This window comes from Meleagris gallopavo, chromosome 1 (assembly GCF_000146605.3).
Source record: "Meleagris gallopavo isolate NT-WF06-2002-E0010 breed Aviagen turkey brand Nicholas breeding stock chromosome 1, Turkey_5.1, whole genome shotgun sequence".
NCBI lineage: Eukaryota > Metazoa > Chordata > Aves > Galliformes > Phasianidae > Meleagris > Meleagris gallopavo.
Genome location: NC_015011.2, coordinates 138,609,366 through 138,629,176, shown reverse-complemented (window position 1 = coordinate 138,629,176; position 19,811 = coordinate 138,609,366). Strand labels below are relative to the sequence as shown.

The 19,811-nt window shown below is 38.3% G+C and overlaps 1 protein-coding gene across 1 annotated transcript; it reads right to left on the bottom strand.

Moving 5' to 3' along the window:
- Positions 1-39: 39 nt before the first annotated feature.
- SLC10A2 (solute carrier family 10 member 2) lies at positions 40-9,197 on the bottom strand. Its single transcript, XM_010728628.3, has 5 exons — positions 8,684-9,197; positions 5,271-5,389; positions 4,039-4,127; positions 1,808-1,983; positions 40-1,017 (listed from the first exon to the last, which is right to left on the bottom strand). Exons 1-5 carry the CDS (start codon positions 9,127-9,129, stop codon positions 762-764), a joined length of 1,086 nt encoding a protein of 361 aa, XP_010726930.1. The 5' UTR covers positions 9,130-9,197; the 3' UTR covers positions 40-761.
- Positions 9,198-19,811: the final 10,614 nt, after the last annotated feature.

The window sequence follows — 19,811 nt, the reverse complement described above, 5'->3', positions numbered from 1 at the left end:
TAATGCATGACTGCTTTTTGTTCCTGTTAAAAGAACTGCCTATCTTTATTGGAAAGCCTTTGGGCAATTGGCTGGATCTGTGGGACTCAGTCTTCTACACAAATCCTGTTTGGCAGAAAGCAAGCCAAAGTGAGGAAAAACTGTTCTTCCATTCTCATGCAATTGCCACCTCGGGAAGAACTTGGGATACAGCTCCCAGGTTGTGTCCCTGGGACAGTGCTCCAGATGCCTGGTAAGATGGCTCATTTGTGACTGGGAGCAAAAAAGTCCCAGCTAGTTTTGGGGGTGAACAAAAAGGATAAAGTCTCAATCCTCAGTAGGTTAGGTGTGTACTTGTAGTGCAGTGCATATGAGGTGTATGTAGAAGTAAAAAGAGACCTTATAACAGAAGATTTCCTTTCTCATATTAGCTGTGAAGCTAATCTTTCTCTTGATGTATGTCAAGATGCATGCCTTTCAGGATGGTCCTGGTGTGAAACTGTAAGCTCAGGTACTTTGGAGTGGTAGATGGCTCTAGAGAAGACACATTTGCCTTTCTTCAGGAAAGGGTAATAACAAATCTCTGCCCAAGGTATACTTCTGTAGTCAGTTGTAGGTGACAGAGATTGCTTCCCTTGTTCTGAAAAGTAAAGGGCCTTACAAATCTTAAACTGATCCTTATATTGTCCCAGTTACATACAGGACATAGCACAGTGGTGATGAACAATGATAATTTGAGTCATTATTAAGTTAACTGTTTTCCATTTGATTATTTTTCTCTCTCAACTGTATGTTCCTGTTTTCTCCATGTTGACAGAAAATGAGGCTGGCAATGATAGCAATAATAATAAAGTTCTAACAGAAAATATCTGTACTTTACCTGCTAAAATCATTAGTGCAAACAACAGCTGGAAAATGCTGTAGATGAGTGGGAAAGTAAACATCAGTTCAAGTTGTTCAGGGCTGAAGGAGAGCTGTACAATTGTTGAACAGAGCTGAGTGTTTTGCATGCCTGTTTCCAGAGACACCGTACGACATCTAAAGGGAATAACACAATGACAACTGTGAAATAGCATCCTGTGCATTCCTCTTCTTTACTAGGTATCTGCAAAGTCAGGGTCCACATAGATAAATGAAAAAATAGCATTCCTCAGCTTACAAGTGATAGAATTTTTAGAACCAGAACACATGCAATTTATACCAATTAAGCAATTGCAGGGGAATATTATATGCTATAGTCAACACTACTGATTGTAGAATCACAGAATATCCTGAGTTGGAAGGGATCCACAAATGTTATTAAGTTCAACTCCTGGCTCCACAAAGGACCACCCAAAATTCAAACCATACATCTGAAATAATCTTTGAACTCTGTCAGCTTGGGGCTATGACCACTACTCTGGGGAGCCTGTTCCAGTGCCCAGCCACCTTCTCACTGAAGAAACTTTTCTTGGTATCCAATCTGAAACTTTATTCTCCCTCTCTTTTGAAACAATACTCTAAGTTGTAGGCTGCTGTTTCTTCATGAGAAGTTTTACTTGCCACAACCCATTTGTTTGTTAGGTCTACTCTGCTCACTTCCTTTGAAGTGCAAGACATGGGCACAGATGAGAAAGACAGGAGGAAATACTAGTCATAATCCATAGATAAAAATGTAAATATTATAAGTTTTATTTACATGCTGTACACTAGAAACATGCTCGGGAATGAGTGATCTGTTGCAAAACGAATATTTAGGAAGCATTCTCAGCATTGATTATTCCTTAAATAAAAGCTTGCTTCACAGATGAAATAAGACTATAAGTTTATGTCAGAGAGAAATCTATACCTGCTCCAAGACAGACCAGCAAGACGAGCCAGAAAAAATCCCAAAGAATAGCCAGCTGCTGGAAATATGGTACCAATGATCCATAGCTTAGGTGTGATAACCCACGAGCCTTTGTAGAGTATTCCTCCAACCACAGCAATAATGACAATGAGAACTGCTCCTGCTATGGAACCAACCTGTCAGAAAAAAGAGGAAAGATGGTGTGAATAAGAGACTTCAGTGAAATTTTGTGACAACAAACACAATGTCAAACACTCCTTTGAATGTCTTTAACTGAGCCACTGAAACATCTTATTAAACATAAAGCTAAATGTCTACTGCCATCTAATTCATGGGAATCACACAGATTAGATCACTGCCATTTTCCCAAAAATAGAGCTGTAAAATGTACTTCAAAGTGTGACTACAGACAGATCAAAGCTCAGCTAAAACTAAACATTAAAAACTTCAGAGCTGTAACATAGATGAGGAACAACACAGGTACTAGATTTTTCCCAGAATTGTTGGGAAAATAGTAGTCTAATAGCTAGAATAATGCACTTTTCCTTCCCACTCTTTGAACAGTCACACCTGGGGGCTTAGCATAGTATATGCTAATTAGATGCTAGATTGTTGGTGCTAGGAAATTATTTGTCGAGTGAAGGAATAAATATTTATTGTGGCTGAAAATACTGTGTATGAGAACTGACTGTGAGCTCATATGCATTTCTATATAGACATAGTCACTGAGTTAATCTTATTTTCTGTGGCTGAACATACTGAGATCCTCACTGCTTCTTGCCAAGGTAAAGGATAACACATTCTCTTGTAAATATTCAGTTTATCTCAATATCTCAATTATGGTCTATGGTTGCAAGAGATCTCATGAGCAGATATCTATGGTTAAGTGAAGGAGAAATCCATTTCTCAGCTAAAAGGTGTATTCTCATTGAACTGGCTTCATCAACCTTTGACTGAATCTTTTTAAGGGCACTGAGTCAACAAGTGCTTTTGTTTGACTGAGAGATTAACCAAATGCACCTAGGAAAAAGAAACATGGTCTAGCCATGACAAGCTATTCTGTTTCACATTGTCTTTGTGCTCTTATCTTCATTTCTCACTATCTGGACCTTAATCTGACAGCTACAGTTCAGTCTTCGCTTGATGCTTCATTGTCCAATATCAAGCAAACTGGCAGTGGAATCTACTGTAGGTTGCTCACCCACTCAGTACAAATGATGACAAAATTGCTTTTTGCTGAAAGTAGAGTATCTTCTCATGTGAGCTCAAGTCCATGACTTTCCCTTAACTGAGCATGCAGGAACAGCACTGTTTTGAAATCATCCCTCAGTACTATTCATGTTCTTATGTACACTGTGAATACATTTAGAAACATAACAGGATAAATAAAAATTTCGTGAAAATTACTTGAACTTAAAAGGACGTTATTTGCATTCTGTAATTTCTGAGCTGATAGCAGAAAAGGAATAATAAAATATAGGTAACCACTTGTCAGGTTACTTTTATTTAAGAAAATGTAGAAAATGTTTATATTAACTTAGGGTGGTCAATAAAGGCCAAGGATACTTGGCACATCTGAGAATCACTTTGAACTGAGCAGGAAAATATTCAGAATGATTAATTTTCTGTTAACATAGAATGCAGATAAGCTATTACTATTACTATTTTGGTAAGGTCTGTTTTTGCCAAAAATCATAGATTCAATGCTTCTGAATCTATCTTGCAAATATAGTTGAACTTTCTGAATGGTTTTCTTATATTTTTTAAATATTGGAACATTTTCAATACACACACATATATCTATATGCATATTTAAATCAACATCACGCTCAAAATTGCCAAAAAATGATAAATTGGTTTAAAAGTGGAAATGTTTTTGTTTGACTTAGAAGGTCTTCATTTTGTACTATTTTGAAGGAAAATTCCATTTGACCTGAATGATTTTCCTTCCAACTTTCAGTTTACATTATAAAGTTGAACTCGGTTGCTAGCATAGTTCTAGCCAAAAACAAAAGTATGCTCTTTGATGATGGCTTCTAATAACATGTATGGCTAATGCACGTATGTGCAGGGGGAAAAAAATACATTTCTGCAGTATTTCATTTGTTTTCTGCTGAAAACTCCCAGACTCTCAGATATGAATACTATGAATAGTAATATGCTGCTTCAGTGGTGCTACAAATTTCATAATTTGTCTATAATTACCAATGTTTCAGCAGTAAAAATCCTACCTTAAGTATTATTTTTGCTTTACTGGGCCACTTGTGATTAACAAATACTCCAACCGAAACAGGAACTACAAGAGCTACCAGTGAAATTCCTGTAAAAAAGAAAAGAGAAAAGAGAAACCCACATATCATATAGAAGTTCATGATGGGAGCATGCACTGCGTGGAGCAGCCAGAGGTATAGAGAAAGCCTACAGTGTATGTTTCTGGTATGCACACTCCAACACATGCACGCTGTACCTGCACCTGCCCATTTGTTTTTCTACAGTCTGTTATCTTTGGCAACCTGTTGAAGTAATTGTCATTCAGCTGAGCTACATGCTCATTCACCTGAATCAAAAAGGCAGACAGAAATTTGAGTGCACTAATCACCACTATCCTGTGATGTACGTAGCTATATTAAATGTTCACTTTGTCTGCAGGTGTTTCACTACTGCATCAAATCAACAAATGGTTTAGATCTTCTTTTGTTCCGGCCTTCTTTCTCCAGCATGGTTTTTGAAAGCACAAACAATATATGTGATTTTTTTTTTTTCTTTTTTTTTCCCCATGACAATGGGAATTGAAATTGAAGAATATGAAAGTGACTCTGCTGGCTTTGTAAGATAACCACAACATGGAACTGAATGTGATAAGCAACAGGGCTACAGTTCTGCAAAGCACTGGAGCATATATTTCTAAATACTTTGACTGTTTTCTCTTTGTAGCTGGATGAGATTTCTGACAGGAAGTCAAATGAAGCCACTCCTGGTGGTGTAGATTGCAGCTTTTCAATGAGACTCAGCAGTTTTAATCGCTTGTTTAATTATCCACATGTGCTTAAGTACTTTGCCAGATACAGCCTCATCTCTTAGCTCTTCGCAGGATTGTGCCTTAAAGCTGTTACCAATGCTTTCATCCAGGGAAAGCAGCTATTTCTGTATGAATTATTCTTATCCCAGTACCACGCAGGTTTCTAAACCATTTAAAAAGAAAAGAATGCATGAACTTGCGAAAAATAACTGTACTGTGTTTATTATGACAAAAAATACTTGATCTGAAGAGCTGTGGATGATGTGAAGTGATCTAGGTACCTAATTCCCACCAAAATCACTGAAAAGTAGGAAAATACATATTTTTAAAATGTCTGAGGTAATTTCTTTGTGCCTGTGCAGGATGGTGATAGTGTAAGAGTGGTTGTTACTAGAAGGAAAATAAAGGAGAGTCAGAAGGGAAAGTGTGGTTCGCTTGACTTACCAATGCTGTCATAGGGGAGTACAATTGCATCAGAATCGGTCCACATCTTAGTATAAACAAAAAGACAGAGTGGCATCATCCCCATTGCAAGAAGTGTGGAGCATGTTGTCATGCTGATACTGCAAAGAAATTGGTTTAAGTGGCAATTTGTCTCATGCTAGTCTATACTCTCTTCATTTCCTTACTATGACTTAGCAGCTTACGAAAAGATATACAAGAAATACTACTGGCTACAGCCAATTTATCCATATGTCAAATTAGAAAAAAAGTTAATGCAAAGAATGGTTCCTGCTGAAAAAAATAAAAGAAAAAAAAACACATAAATACGAACACGTTCTGCAGACATTACACAATAAGTTTCAGTGCAGAGCACAGTACAATAAAAGTCAGTACAAACAAAGAAGCAGAGTGGCAACATCAGGAAGGACTGTTGGCAAGTCTGTACGCGTGGTGACTGGCTGGCCTCTGAAAGGTCAGCAACCTGGATCAACTGCCACTTTCCATTTCACTATCAGTTCTGGAATATTTTAGAATTTCTCTCCAAAGCCAAAAAGCCAAAAAAAACAAACCAAACCAAACCAAACCAAAAAACACCTTAATCATCTAGGAAGTACAACATAGTAAATTTCCCTTTTCTGACTTTTCCTGCCCTAGGCCAAAGAGCAGGTACTGATAATTACACTTTGAAGTTGAGCATAAGTATTGTTGCTTCCTTGGTTTGTTCAAAGATGTTTCTGTGTTAAAATATAAAGTCTTAGAATCATAGAATCATAGAATGGTTTGGGTTGGAAGGGACATTTAACATCATCTAGTTCCAAGCCCCTGCTATAGGCAGGGACACCTCCCTCTAGATATGGTTGCTCAAGGTCTCATCCAGCCTGGCCTTGAATGCTTCCAGGGTTCGAGCACCTTGCTAGGCAACCTGTTCCAAGTCTTGAATCTGTTGAGCCTGGTATACTTCGTAGAAAAATGAGCATTCTGCTGGACAACAGAAGACAGAATAAGACAGCAAAAAAGGCAGATTGAAATGGAGGATATAGTCAGATTTTTTTGAGTAGTGGAGGTAAAATGTTGCCTTCAAATCATTCTCCTATGAGGTAAAAATAATGACAGAAGGCTGGGAGACTTTAGAAACTTCCTCATGAGCCTCCCTTCTGACAGCTCTTTGATGTAGTTTACCCTCATAACAGAAGCTATAGATACACAAACTGGATACATTCAGAGATATCTGGAAGAATTCATACAGAAACAACAGAAATATTTGCTTTAGTTTTGGTTCCTTTGACTCTCTGATTCAGTGTTGTTGGATATAATTCGGTAGGAGACTCTGGAAAGAGAATTCTTACATACAAAGGAAAAAGAGCAATGGTCTTTTACTCAGGTCTGATAAAGACCCAAGTTGATAAAGAACTCATGTGTCTATATTTCCTACATATTCTTATAGTTTCTATATCTACATTCTACTGTAAACACTGCTCATTTGCTAATCTGAATTCCTGCTCTTGCAACAGCTCCTGGAGGAGCTATGGAGGAGAGGAAATGGTAACGCAGAAGCAGTTGTTCTTATGAGTTAGCAAGAAATGTCTAAAACAGGTGTCCCTATGGGAAATTTCAGGGGTTATCATCTGGGTCTGAACTACTAAGAAACATACAAAACCTCATACTTCACCTTCCAGTGATTACACAAATAGTAGAAAATTAATTCTTGCTCTAGCTTATGGTTTAATTGCACTAGCAAGTGTTGAAGCAGGACGGTAGATAATGTCAGTGGCTTATTACATACAAAGATAAAATATCAGTTAAAAGCAAAACTTACTCTGATATGCTGTGCTGGCTACAGAAACCAGTCAAGCTACTTGTACTATTATTCTATCAAGACTGATGATGAAGACTTGCATCACTTGCTGTACCTCCTGTTTCCTCTAGTCCTTGAATTATTGTAAAAATGTAGTGATCAAAAGCCTTTGAAATCTTAAGGTAAAGGCTTTTAGTATACTAATAATATTTATAACATAATATTTAGTATGTGTTTCCAATTTACCTCACCCTCTGCCACCATCATGAGTTATGAATTCTACTCATATTTATAGCATCATCAATTAGGATTCTGATTATGCAGATCCGACAAAGAACAGCTTAGCTCAGTGTATTCTTCCAAGGAAAGATTAGGACAGAATTTAAGACTTGTGCTGGATGTCTTTTTATCTATGTTTTCTCAGACCCACATTCATTGAAATAAATTGTCTTATAGTTTCTACTATCATAGGTTTTTCCTCCACAGTGAGGAAGCTGGTGATTAGCGGGGGTTGACTTAATACATAATTCGAACGCAGGCATTACATTAACACCTGTGTGTAACAGAAATGTTCACTGTTTTCAAAGGATGGAAAAAATGTCTTATTAAACCCACAAATATTAACATTCTTAGTCAATTTGCTCTGACTCCACATCTTTCTTCCTTCTATTATTTTTTCCACTTCTAGTTCAGAGTGGCATATGATAAATTGGATGAATGCTCCAATTTATGTTTCTCTGCAGGAAATGGAGAAATTAGCTTGTTTATTTTAGGGCAGAGTAATCAGGATATGAAAAGAAAAAAAGATAGCTCATTTTTAAAAGCTGTTAGAGTTAATGAACGCCCCAAGAAATTTTCATCAGGAGTATGGTGCACTTCTACAGTGCGTTTGATGTCCAAGACCGCACTACGTATCCTACATATTTGTTTCTGAGTTTGGAGCACCCAGTCAGAGACCATCACACTTAATCCAATGGAGTTTTTCCAAAGCAGCTCATGTGCAGGGCTGCATTAATCAGTAGCTTTTCACCTGTAAATATTTCCTTCAGTTTGAAGACTTTGCAGAAGGTGCCAAGAGCACGTAGAATTGTCAAAAGTGATTTTCTTTTGTATTAGTTCCCAAAGAGAAAGGCCTGTCTGTTCATTGTGCAGAACACAAAAGGAGGAAAGATATTTTTCCAAAGGTGGTTTCTTTTAAGAAACATTTTTTCAATAAACTGCTGCATAGTTGCTCTTTCATACATAGAACTATGTATGAAAAAATCTTTATTATATTTTTTTAATGTCCAAGGTCTTGGAGAAACAAAATCAAAAATATAAGTCTAACTTAGTCAATGAGTTCATAATCCTTAGTATACTATTTTATGAAGAATTTGAGATCTTACAGCAAAGACATTCTCTAATATTCATAATTCTGTTATGATATCACCCTAATATTAGTTATCAAGAACTAACAATAATTCTAGTCTCCTTATATTTACTTGTACTATAGTAACTAAATACCTCTACAGGAAGAAAGTTTCACACATCAACCAAGACAAGAAAAAATCAGACAGTCCTTTTCAACACAAAATTTACAAAAAGCCATGCGAACATTTTAGAAAACAGTTGCTCTTACCTTAGGTCCATGTCACCATCCACCCAGTAGGCGATGATATTAGAGGCTGTGCCTCCTGGACAGCATCCCATGATCATCACCACAACGGCTTGAATAGGAAGCACATTAAAGGCCAGTGATAGCAAGAAGGCTGTGAGAGGCATAATTCCAAACTGACAGAGGAAACCCACAAAAATACCCCAGGGTTTTTTTATGTGGTGCAAAAATTTTTTAATTTCCACATTGCAACCCATGGAGAACATCACCAAAGCCAGCATGATTGTTAGAACAGTACTTAAAATTACACTCAAAGTCTGGTTAAAATTATCTTCTGGTAACACACAAGATGTACCCTTGCAAATAGTAGCATTTTCTGGACAAGCTGTGGAGTTGTCCACAGCTGGACAAGCTGTGGAGTTGTCCAGCAACTTGGTGTTAAAATGCTGAGATAGTAAGTGAGCCTGCATTTTGAAATGCAGAACTGCTCAGAGTATCCAAGGCAAATTTTCAAGCCTGTGTAAATGATTGTTTGTCAGCCACTCTTTTTAAATGATCCAGAAAGCAATAAAGTTCAATAAATACCTGGACGCTGTTACTATTCCTTAAGGGTTTGGCACATTGCTGATTCATATGGTTATAAAAGTTGTGCTTGCTTGATATGGTGGTAATCAATCATTTATTCATATGATAATGAGGAATCCCACATTGAGAGAACGCCTGTGTTAATATTTAAGGGTGTAAAGGAGGCTCGTGGAATAGCTAAGCAAACAAAATGAAAATCACAGGAGGAAAAGAAAGTTTAGATGTCATTCTTTGAATTTCTTGCATGCCTCCAGGAAAGTTGCTTGTGTGTGAACAATGTGTGTGTAACAAGGATGTACAGGGCTGAAAGGAGTAACTGATACTCAAAAAAACCTGGGTAGAAGCTCTGAGCAAGGATAAAAGATTCACCTTCTAAATACTGCACAAGGCTGCATTTTAGGGAATTGTAAGAACTTCTCTGCAATTGCAGCAGAGCAGTCAAATCCTCAGACCTGTCCAGGGAGTGCTGCAGGCAGAGCTGTGAAGTGTCACATCATGCTATGTGCCACTGCATTCAGGTGCAAGGGTCTACTGGATGCAGGGAGTCATACTGAATGGAATGTGATCCAAGTTTGACTGTATTTCTGGTGTAATAGAAGTTATGACTGGTGTACAGTGACAACATTCTAATTGTGTTTAGTTGCACAATTTGTCATTCTTTCTCAGTTTCCATGTAGTCCTTAAAATGGTTAGGATCCTAGCCTTGAATTTTCTTACAGTCTGCTAAAAGGTTGCCTGTATTTTTGGCTTTGGCTCATGCAGCACAGCTGTAGGAGCTGACACCTGACACCCTGACATCTTCATGTCCCTCAGCCCATTACCAGTGACCAGATGTCTGTGTCTAACCTCACTCCAGGCCACATCTACCCCTGTGCTGAATCCGTCACTTGGGGAAGGGAGGAGAGGTGTCATGGGCTGGGCTTGCTGGGGAGCAGATTTATGGTCCTCCTAGCCAACTTTTGCCAGTTGCAGCTGGCACTCTCATGCCTTGCTCCAGCTTATGCTGGAAATGTTGGATATTGGAGAAGAAGAGCGCTGGGAGGTGAGAACAGAGGAAAACGGAGATTTGTTTGCTGGGTTGGGCACAGGGTGTGGGACTGTGGAGCTGGCATGTTGCTTTGGAGCCCGCTGTAGTCAGCTCTGGCCAAGCTGAAGCAGAACATGTCCCCTTTGATGCGATCTCTGGTCTGAGGCCTGCTCCTGTGAGGGTTCTCCATGGGCTGTGAGCTTCTTCAGACCCCATTAATTGCTGCCCCGTGTGCTCCTCCATGACTGCATATGGCGATCTGCTCCATGTGGTGCCTGTGGGTTGCAGGGGATGGCCTGCTCCTCTGTGGGCCTCTCCTGTGCTTCAGGGAGCTTCTGCCTGGAGCACCTACTGCCCTCCTTCTGCACTGACCTGGATGGCTGCAGGGCTGTTTTTTCACATTTCTCACTCTTCTCTCCCAGCTGCTATTGTACTGCAAGTTTTCCTTTAATCTGCCCTCCCAGAGACACCAACAGTGTCATCCATAGCTCAGCTCTGGCAGCAGTGTGTCCTTTTGGAGTAGCTGGAGCTGGCTTTGCTCTGACATGGAGCAGTGCTGGGCTCTACTCACAGAGGCCACCTATGCAGCCCCCTGCTACCAAAACCCTGCCATGTAAGTGTAATAGAATTGTGGCTATCATCCTGCTGGGTGGATGCTGTGTGAATATTCATGCATTAAACAACACAATAACATTGTGAAAGTAATATACCAAGCAAATAAATAAATAAATAAATAAATAAATAAATATCCACTAGAAAAGTTAGATGAGTTCTTCATGCCAAAACAGCAGCATTAACAGTAGCAACAAGAATAAAACACTAGGAAGCTAGGATATTTTACAGTTCTTCTGACTGTGTAGCATACATGAATTAATCTCATGTTTTCCAGGCCCTACAAGCCACTGGTCTCTTTCTTATTTTACACCCTTGAGCTTCTCCAAAACTGGGAATATTTTAAAAGGAGGAATTATGATGCTTCTTTATCTATAGCCAAGATATATAAATGTAGCTCTTATACTAAAACCTAAACCAAAATGTGAAGTACAGCAGATGACTCCCAAACATCTTTAGTTTTCCATACTTAACTTTTTTTTTGCTAGACTAATAAGCTAAGCCATAATTATCTTCAATAAGCAAGACTCTCACTAAAAGTCTCAGCATTTTGTGCCTAAACTCAGTGTGCAAAATGATAGGTATTACCTTATTTTATTTATTTTTTTACTTTTAATAGTGAACCATTGAGGGGAAATAATAGAAAGGGTTTCCCAGCATGCCCACATGGCACCTGTTTCTTTAAAAGTGGATCAGCTACATGGCTGTATCTCCTAAGTCACTGCTGGATGCCTGATGGGATAATGTCAGACTAGCTGGCAGCTGGCAAGCCCTGCCCTGTGATTAGTGCCACATCTGTGTGACTATGATATGTTTTATAGGACAAAAAGCAAAATAATAAGGAGTGGATGAAAGGAAAAGAAGGCTCCAAGATCTCAGGCAGAAAACTCATTCTCCTTCTTACATTCTCTTCCAAACAGAATGTTTTATTTTTTCAAACCAAGTCTCTTAAAGGGCTCATTAGCTTTTAAAAGTATGGCTGTAACAAATACTTTTTTTTTTCTTCTTTTTTTCTTATATTTCTTTTCTTCTGATTTTTTCTTCTTTAATCTGCATCTAAATGCACTTGAATTTGCTTCTTGTTGAAACTAAACTTCTTGATCAGCCCACCTTGAAATCTTCAGCAAGACTCAAGGCCAAGGGTAGCTTTCCTAAATGTGTTAATACTTGTTATCTTGTGGGAACCAGTGGTGAGTGGTTTAGGAGAGGAGCTAGTGGGATATCACCTGCTATTGCTCAGATGGAGTTCATTACATGAGCTTTCTTCTGCTACCTTCTCCTGCCAAGCATGTATCTGAATCCTGCAGTGCGCAGGATGCTCCCATCCACCAGAACCAGCACAGTGGGACTGTCCTAGCTGTTGGTGTCCAGTCTCAGCTGAAAGATATGAATGCCAGCTCTTTCTCTCTTAGGTTTGCTAATACATCAACTCATTGCATAAAATCTTAGATCACCAAACATCCTTTCTGGAAAAAGAATTGAACCATTCTCAACTCAGTGTATTATTAAGCTAAAATCAACAAATTTAGCACTGATGCTAAAGAATTCCTCATGTGTTGTTAGGGCACTGGAACCATATCCACAGACATTGAAATATTTACAGTCGTGGTTAAAACTTGGTACATTGTAGGGAGTATAGTATTATCAAGTAGGAAGTTATCTGTTTCAGGAGTGCTGGATTTCAAACAGCCCTCTAATTTATTTGTTTTTTACAGTATACTTTTGAGATTGGAAACGGATCAAAAAACAAAAAGCAAATTTGTCTGCTTCCTGCAAGTTTCCCTTACACTGACAGGGAAAGCAACATTTCAGCAATGGTTGTCAGACACACCGAGCTGTACAGCTTCTGTTTTGCTGCCTGTTTTCTACTTAGGTTCTCGTTCTTGGATGTCAGGGGGAAATTCTTTACAGAGAGTAGTGAGGTACTGGAACCGGCTGCCCAGAGAGGTTGTGGATGCCCTGTCCCTGGAGGTGTTCAAGGCCAGATTGGATGGGGCCCTGGGCAGCCTGGTCTAGTATTAAATGGAGAGGTTGGTGGCCTTGCATGTGGCAGGGGGGTTGGAGTTTCATGATCCTTGAGGTCCTTTCCAACCCTGGCCATTCTGTGATTCTTACCTGCTGAGGACTATGTACCCTGTGAACACAGCTGGCAGCTTTTGCCTATTCCTGTTGCACATGTTATTCACTGTGCTTTTACAAATTTGGTGTCCAGGAAGAAAGCAACAGTGAATGTGATGGCATTTCAGCGATGATTAACATCACTCATTTGATTGTGGACACTATCTCCCGGCATACCTCAGGAGTGGAAATAAACAACACTTAAATAGAGAAATATCAGCCCAGCTGTACGTTTGTGATGTAGAACTACCAAATTGCTTTATTCTTAATTGCCTTCTTGAATTCTGTGATGGATTGATGAGGCTGCCAGCTTGTGCAAGTTACTTTAGTGGCACTTCAGCAAACATATCTAGGCAGATTAAGCCTGTACAGATCTGTCCCTCTGCCGACAATTATATAATTGATTTATCCATTAACTCAAGCAGTTATAAAACATGAATAGCAGTAAGTGCGTACTAAGCTCTACAATGGGAGAGAAACAATTTAACAGTTTGTCTTTTATGGCTGTCTAGTGCTTATTTCTGTGATATTTCTCCTAATGAGACTTATGAATCTTTCCTGTCTGCTTAATTCAGATTCTGAGATACTTCTTAGTATATTTATGCTTTGGTTAGAAGAATCTTTTATTTCAGACAATTAATTTCCTAAAGGCAATTACCTGCTTCTTTATAGCATCTAGAAAAAAGAGACAGCAGTTACATCTAATGTCAGTGATTTTGTTTGTAACTTTAAACTTTACTATAAATATAGATGGAAGAGTTCTTCTTTGTTTGTCTGGAAAAAGTGGTACTACATAATTGAAAGTTTATAGAGGGCATTATGAAAAGGAAATCTGGGATGGAAGGAGAGAAAATTCTTGATGTTAAAATATACGTAGCTAAGATTAGCTTCCCAAGAAATACTGAAAAGTAACTGTGAAATAGTCTTACTGACTCTTTGCTTTTACTCATTTACATTTCAGCATTGGTTGCATACATATGAATTCTGCCTGCCTGTTAGATTCCTGAGCTGTCTGAAAGGAAACATCTGTGGCAGGGGCTCTCTTGCAGTTGGCTGCTGATGAATTCAGCTGGCAAACAACCTGATGTGTGAAGGGCTGGGATTACAGGCAAATGTGTTCTGCAGGTGTACTAGTTTTGAGAGATGCACCTTATGCCCATGACTGAGCTTCTGCATACACCAAATAGTTGGTTTGAGGAATGCAATTCTGCTAAAATTTGCCAAAATTTTAAAAGCTGTGTCTGTAAGGAGATTTATATAGGGCATTTGTGTTCTCTCATATGTTTCAGCAGTGCCAATGTAAGTTATGACAGAAAATAGGAACTTCAGTTACTGAGCAAGTTTCTGCCCTTAGTTTTCCCACTTAAAGCTGAATGGAAGAGGAAAGCCTTGAGCAGGAATTGCTTCATGTAAGAACTGATCAGAGCTTCCAGGAATGGGAGAAAGAAGTGATGAAGATGCAATGGAAAGGCCACTAGGTAAAACTGTTTTACATTGTTACACAGATGTTTACTCTGATTTAAGGCTTTATTAATGAAAACAAACAGATTCATCAAATGGGAAGCCTGTACTCTTTTCTCAAAAACTGGACTTTCTCTCTCAATAAGAGAGAGGAAGCTTAGTAGTTCTTTTTCAGATTTATAGCAGGTATTTCAACTCAGATCTTCTACGTACTGTTTTGGTAGGTTCTGGACACAGGCTACTAGAGAGTAGCAGCTTTACCTGCACAGCTCTATGGGAAGGCCTATTTATAACTGATTATTCTTTTATTCTATGGCTTTATAGAAAGTTTTGGGTCAACTGGAAACAATTTTTTTTCTGGTAATTATAACTGGATCAATGTGTGGTAAAAGGCTCGTAAGATTTACCTGATTCTAGAGCTTTAAAATTCCGTATAATGAGGAGAATCAGATAATAGCAGCTGTTAACAAAGTTAAGATTCCTTTTGTGCTAGATGCTGTGCAGGACTGTAGTAAGCATGATTATCTGTCATTTCTGGCTTTTCTTCTAATACTACTCATCTTATTTTGATAAATGGAAAATTCCAGTACAGCTGGTGAGAGAAAAACAAATGCAAAAAGGTGTTCACTGCACATATAAATGGTATGTGACAAAGACACCTGTTCTTCTGAAAAGCCAATCTAAAGCTTTTGCCCTTTTCTTTTGGGGAAAGCCTTTTGATCTTCATGTCCATCATCTTAATTGAATTTTAATTTGCCTATGACATCCCTCTTCATTATGGAAAATACTGGCAGGACTGCATTATTATTCTAGGCCTTTAAATTCCATTTTTAAAATGACTTCAGTGATTATACTTGACTGTTTGTGTTCAGAAAGCCTCTTATCACAATGAGACACTGTTTAAAAGCTCTTTAAATATTGGTTCCATATCTGCAAAGATAATCTTAAAACCTTCAACAATGCAACATGTAACCTTATCTGGGAGTTGATAAAGTCTCAACACTCTGGAAATTTTAACAATTCTGTCTGGTTATTGGAGGTTTACTTTTTGCTGGCTGAAAACTCATGCAGGTGGCAATTTGGCTGTGGGAGTTGAAAGTATGGAAGATGTGGTGCTCTTGATTTGGTGTATTGTAGTGCTCGTGTAATTGATAGGATTGGTGCTCTCTCTGTGAGTGTCTGTGTTGTGCATATGTTAAACTGTATAATTCTTACTGATGACTAAAGCAATAAAGTTAGATGATAATAATAAAGTTGTATTATTTAATAGAACTCAGCCTTCAGTTAGCATTTGTCTTTCCATTTTGGGAAAAGGATACAAAAACTTAATAATGTTGAACTTACTGATTCTGAGACCTAAGAGAATTCATGCTCAGATGCTTGACATCTTCCATGCAATGTTCATCAAAATAGGCAGTCGCACAAAAGTAGTACAGTAAGGCAGGAGTAATCAGTTCAAAATGCTGAGGAACTGCCCTTTGACCTTCGATTATCTCTTTCTTCACTGACTCCTGCAGTATGAGAGCTGGAATAGGTCCTAGGTGTCTTTTTTTCTCCAAGTCCTGTAGGTTCATGCCTCTGCTCTAGTGGGTATTTGATTACACCACTCTGAGAGGGACCATTCCAGCAGGAGGTCTGAGGGAGTACTTGCCCACAGTAGCCTGCTGGCTCTGCCCAGGGCACTTTGCAGGCAACTCACTGGGAGCTGGATGATGTGAGCTCAGGTCCCTTCAGACAGAGATTGCCCTCTTTAATTCCGCTTCCCTTGCAACTTGCATGAATATTTCAACCAGTGGGCTTTGGGGATAGGAAAATAGCGGACATATCAGTGGTACTTTCTGCATGTTAGTGTGCCTTGCCTGTACTTTACTTCCACTGGTAGCTTTGATTGTGCTGGAGCATAGTCAGTGATAAATGGCAGCTCAGTGAAAGCTTGAGGAGCTCATCAGGAATCAGATGCCTGCAGTAGCATCTTGTTAGTATAGTATCCACAGCTCTTCATGGGTGGTTGCCTGCATGGGTATCCATTTTGAAAATGCTTAATTTCCACCAATTCTGTTTTGAAATTATTTTCAATGCTTATTTCCATCAGAATATACACTATGTTTTATTACACGCATTTCTGACGGAGTTGAGCATCTTCTGTTTGGAGTGTAATGTATCAAGAAAGTGACTTTATTCCATCTTTATAATAAGAAGAATTTACGCATGAATATGAATGAAGTTATATGTAAAGAACCATATATACACATTTATATATAAATTACATGCACTGTGAAAAATGACTCAATATAGGCAGAGAAAGTGTGTTGTGTGGTTTTCCCCCCCCCCTCCCCCCCCCCAGAGAAAAATTGTGCTTTCTGAAAATTTGTATCTGATTGAAATGATTCTTCTGAAGTCTTCAGTGTTCCTTTGGTAAGCAATGACATGCTTACAAAATGACATTTTTGCTATTGTTACTGAAATAAGCAGAGGCAGTATAAACTTTCTGCACATTGAGAAGATTTAAGATCTTCACTGATATCTATTTTCTCTTCAACAGGATTTTGTGATCGTTAAAAAAACCTGATGCTCTACTGTAAAGTGGCATTTTTTTTAGGAAGAAGAAAGTTTGTTTCATTTTGAAGGCATTTAGCAAAAATGGGAACACTCTAAAACATACTTTTATCCTCCTAATGATATTTGCATGATTCAGTACAGTTTATTTATCCCTCTGCACTCTATGCCTCAGTTTACAACTCGAAATGTATGGTTATTTACATACACAGTCTTCTAGTTAAAAATGCTTGAAACATAACTTGACCTTTTTAAAAATGAGAGATAGTAAATGGAGGAACTTGCTTGGTTTTCTGATTCCTGGACACTTAGAATATGCTTTAGTGCTATTTCTGTACTCTGCCTCATGAAGTCTGGAAGTGATCTTAAAATGAAAGTTGGAATGCTAACACATGGAAAAAATAATACTGTGGCACTCCAATAAAATTAAAAATTTTATGACAAAAAAAAACAAACCCTAAAACACCAAGCCCAAAGTTATGTGTATTATCTGCAAAGAAACCTTTTAAAGAAGTTTTAAATAGAAGTGCATAGACACAAAATACAAATGTGGATGTGACTTCTGCAACTGTGAGGAATACAAAATTGATGAGTGGGAGTCATTATAAAAAAAAATAGGACAGCACCATATTAACAGATATGTTAAAAATTAAATATTGAATTAAACCTCTTTTAAAACATTCTGTGCAGTGTTATCTCAAATAAGGGAGTTGCAATCCAAATTTTTTTCATCTGTATCTCTAAATATCTAAATGTGTGGGTTTAACTTTCTTCTCCTTTTTTAAAAACAGTGTGACCTGAAGGTATCTTGCAGTGGAAATAAAAATATTGAAAAAATGAAAGACTTAAGAATAAAAAGTAGATCCTTAGAGACTGAAGTAATAGCATTAGTGAACAAACTAAAAATAAAAAAAAAAAGAGCAGGTCCAATTTAGATGTGCAGCCTGGTGATGTCCATTTACATTATAAAATATTTGTCAGAAGTACATATTTTTTTAAACAGGGAAGAAAAAACACTGGAAAAAGCAAAAAAAGACTAATTTTTTTGGGTCATGCCAGAATATAGTTAAGAAAAAGAAAATGATAACTCTGGTTCAGTGCCAGCACCTGAACTAGTTTCTCCTACTTCTACTTTTTGCAGTAAAGCTGCCATTTCTTTAGCTTTTATGTGGAGGAACAGTCCTGTCAGATGACCAATTAGCTATGCTGTGTTTGTATTCCCTGGAGAAGACATGTAGCTCTGGCACTCTGAAGGGATATATGCTCTAGGCCAGGCTCTGGTGACACATTTTGATGGTATTCCAGGCTGCAATGCCAAGTTAGCCAGGCTGCACTGAGAGAGATGGTGATGAGAAGATCATCAAAATAATGCAAAACTCTCGCAGCTCACCCAAAATTTTTCTTTGGTGTGGGCTGACATTCTGCGTGTACTTTCTGTAGCTACATGTTGACCTTGAGAGTTGATGTACACTGAGAATGTTGGGCAGATACATGTTTATGTCTTTAACATGCCTTATTGTCCTTCTATCTTCCATGTTTTCTTAGATATTTAACTCTTTCTCTCTTTACTAGTACAGGCTAAGAAAGCCCCTTACTAGTTTTGTAGGTTCTTTGATGCAAACTTGCAAAAACAGCCTCTTCCAGGAGGAAGAGATCATAGAATGGCTTGGGTTGGAAAAGACCTTAAAGATTATTTAGTCCCAGCTACCGTGCCACAGCTAGAGACACCTTCCACTAGACCAGCCATTCCAAAGCCCCATCCAACCTGGCCTTGAATGCCTCCAGGAGTAGGGTATCTACAGCTTCTTTGGGCAACCTCTTCTGGTACCTTACCACACTCATAATGAAGAATTTCTCTGTTATCTAATCTAAACTTACCTTTTTTTTCTCTTTTTTTAAATAATTTTAAAACTGTTACTTCTTGTCTTGTCCTATCTATATACTCTCAGAAAAAGATTCTCACCCCACCTTTCCAGAGACACTGTTTAAGTACTGGAGGGCTGCAGTGAGGGAACAATCAGCTTCCTTGCTCTGCTTCTTTTAATGTAGCCTAGGTTACATCTGGCTTTCTGGGCTGCAAGAGTGTGTTGTCAGCTCTTGTCAAGCTTTTTTCCCACCAGTACCCCCTCCCCCCACTCCCCCACAAGTACTTCACCATGGTGTTGTTAAATTCATGTTTATGAAATACAAATAGTACAGTGGAAAAAAATATATAGTATCCTTTATTGCAAACTACAATTTTCAGTGGTATGTTGTGAATTCTGTTATGTTCTGGATATACCTGTGCTTGCAAATGTTGTGTATCCTGATAATGATAACAACAGGAACTGAGAACTTCAGGGATTTATGTCTGTTTAATATTTCCTACATTCAGCTAAGTTGGCCTGAGTCATTGAGAGACCATGACATGCCAAAAACCAGACCTGCTAGCACTACATAGAAAACATAAAATATATATTCAAGAAAGATGAAATACTATGTAACAGAATCAAAGACTGGCTTAGGTTGGAGGGGACCTTAAAGATTGTCTGTGGGCAGGGTTGCCAACCACTGAAATCTCCTTTCTTCATCAACAAGTAATATGTTCTGCTGGCCTTCAGTGATTCCTAGGCAATATTAATTTTGTCTTGATTATGTGACTGAGTGAATGAGAAGTCTTAAGGTCTCCTTTTGTTTTCAGAACTGCTTGCACTTGTGTTATCAGCAGTGAACACACCTGAACATAGGCTAGGTGAGATGTTTAATAGGCAAAACTTTCCAGAAATGCGATGGCCCTAGTGTTGCTCTTTGTCT

Excerpts from the sequence above, each read along its gene's own strand:
- SLC10A2 (XM_010728628.3), bottom strand. The coding sequence starts at position 9,129 with ATGCAGGCTCACTTACTATCTCAGCATTTTAACACCAAGTTGCTGGAC. Across the intron at positions 5,390-8,683 it reads GATGGTGACATGGACCTAAG|TATCAGCATGACAACATGCT; the intron begins GTAAGAGCAACT and ends ATTTCTTTGCAG. Across the intron at positions 4,128-5,270 it reads ACTCCCCTATGACAGCATTG|GAATTTCACTGGTAGCTCTT; the intron begins GTAAGTCAAGCG and ends TCTTTTTTACAG.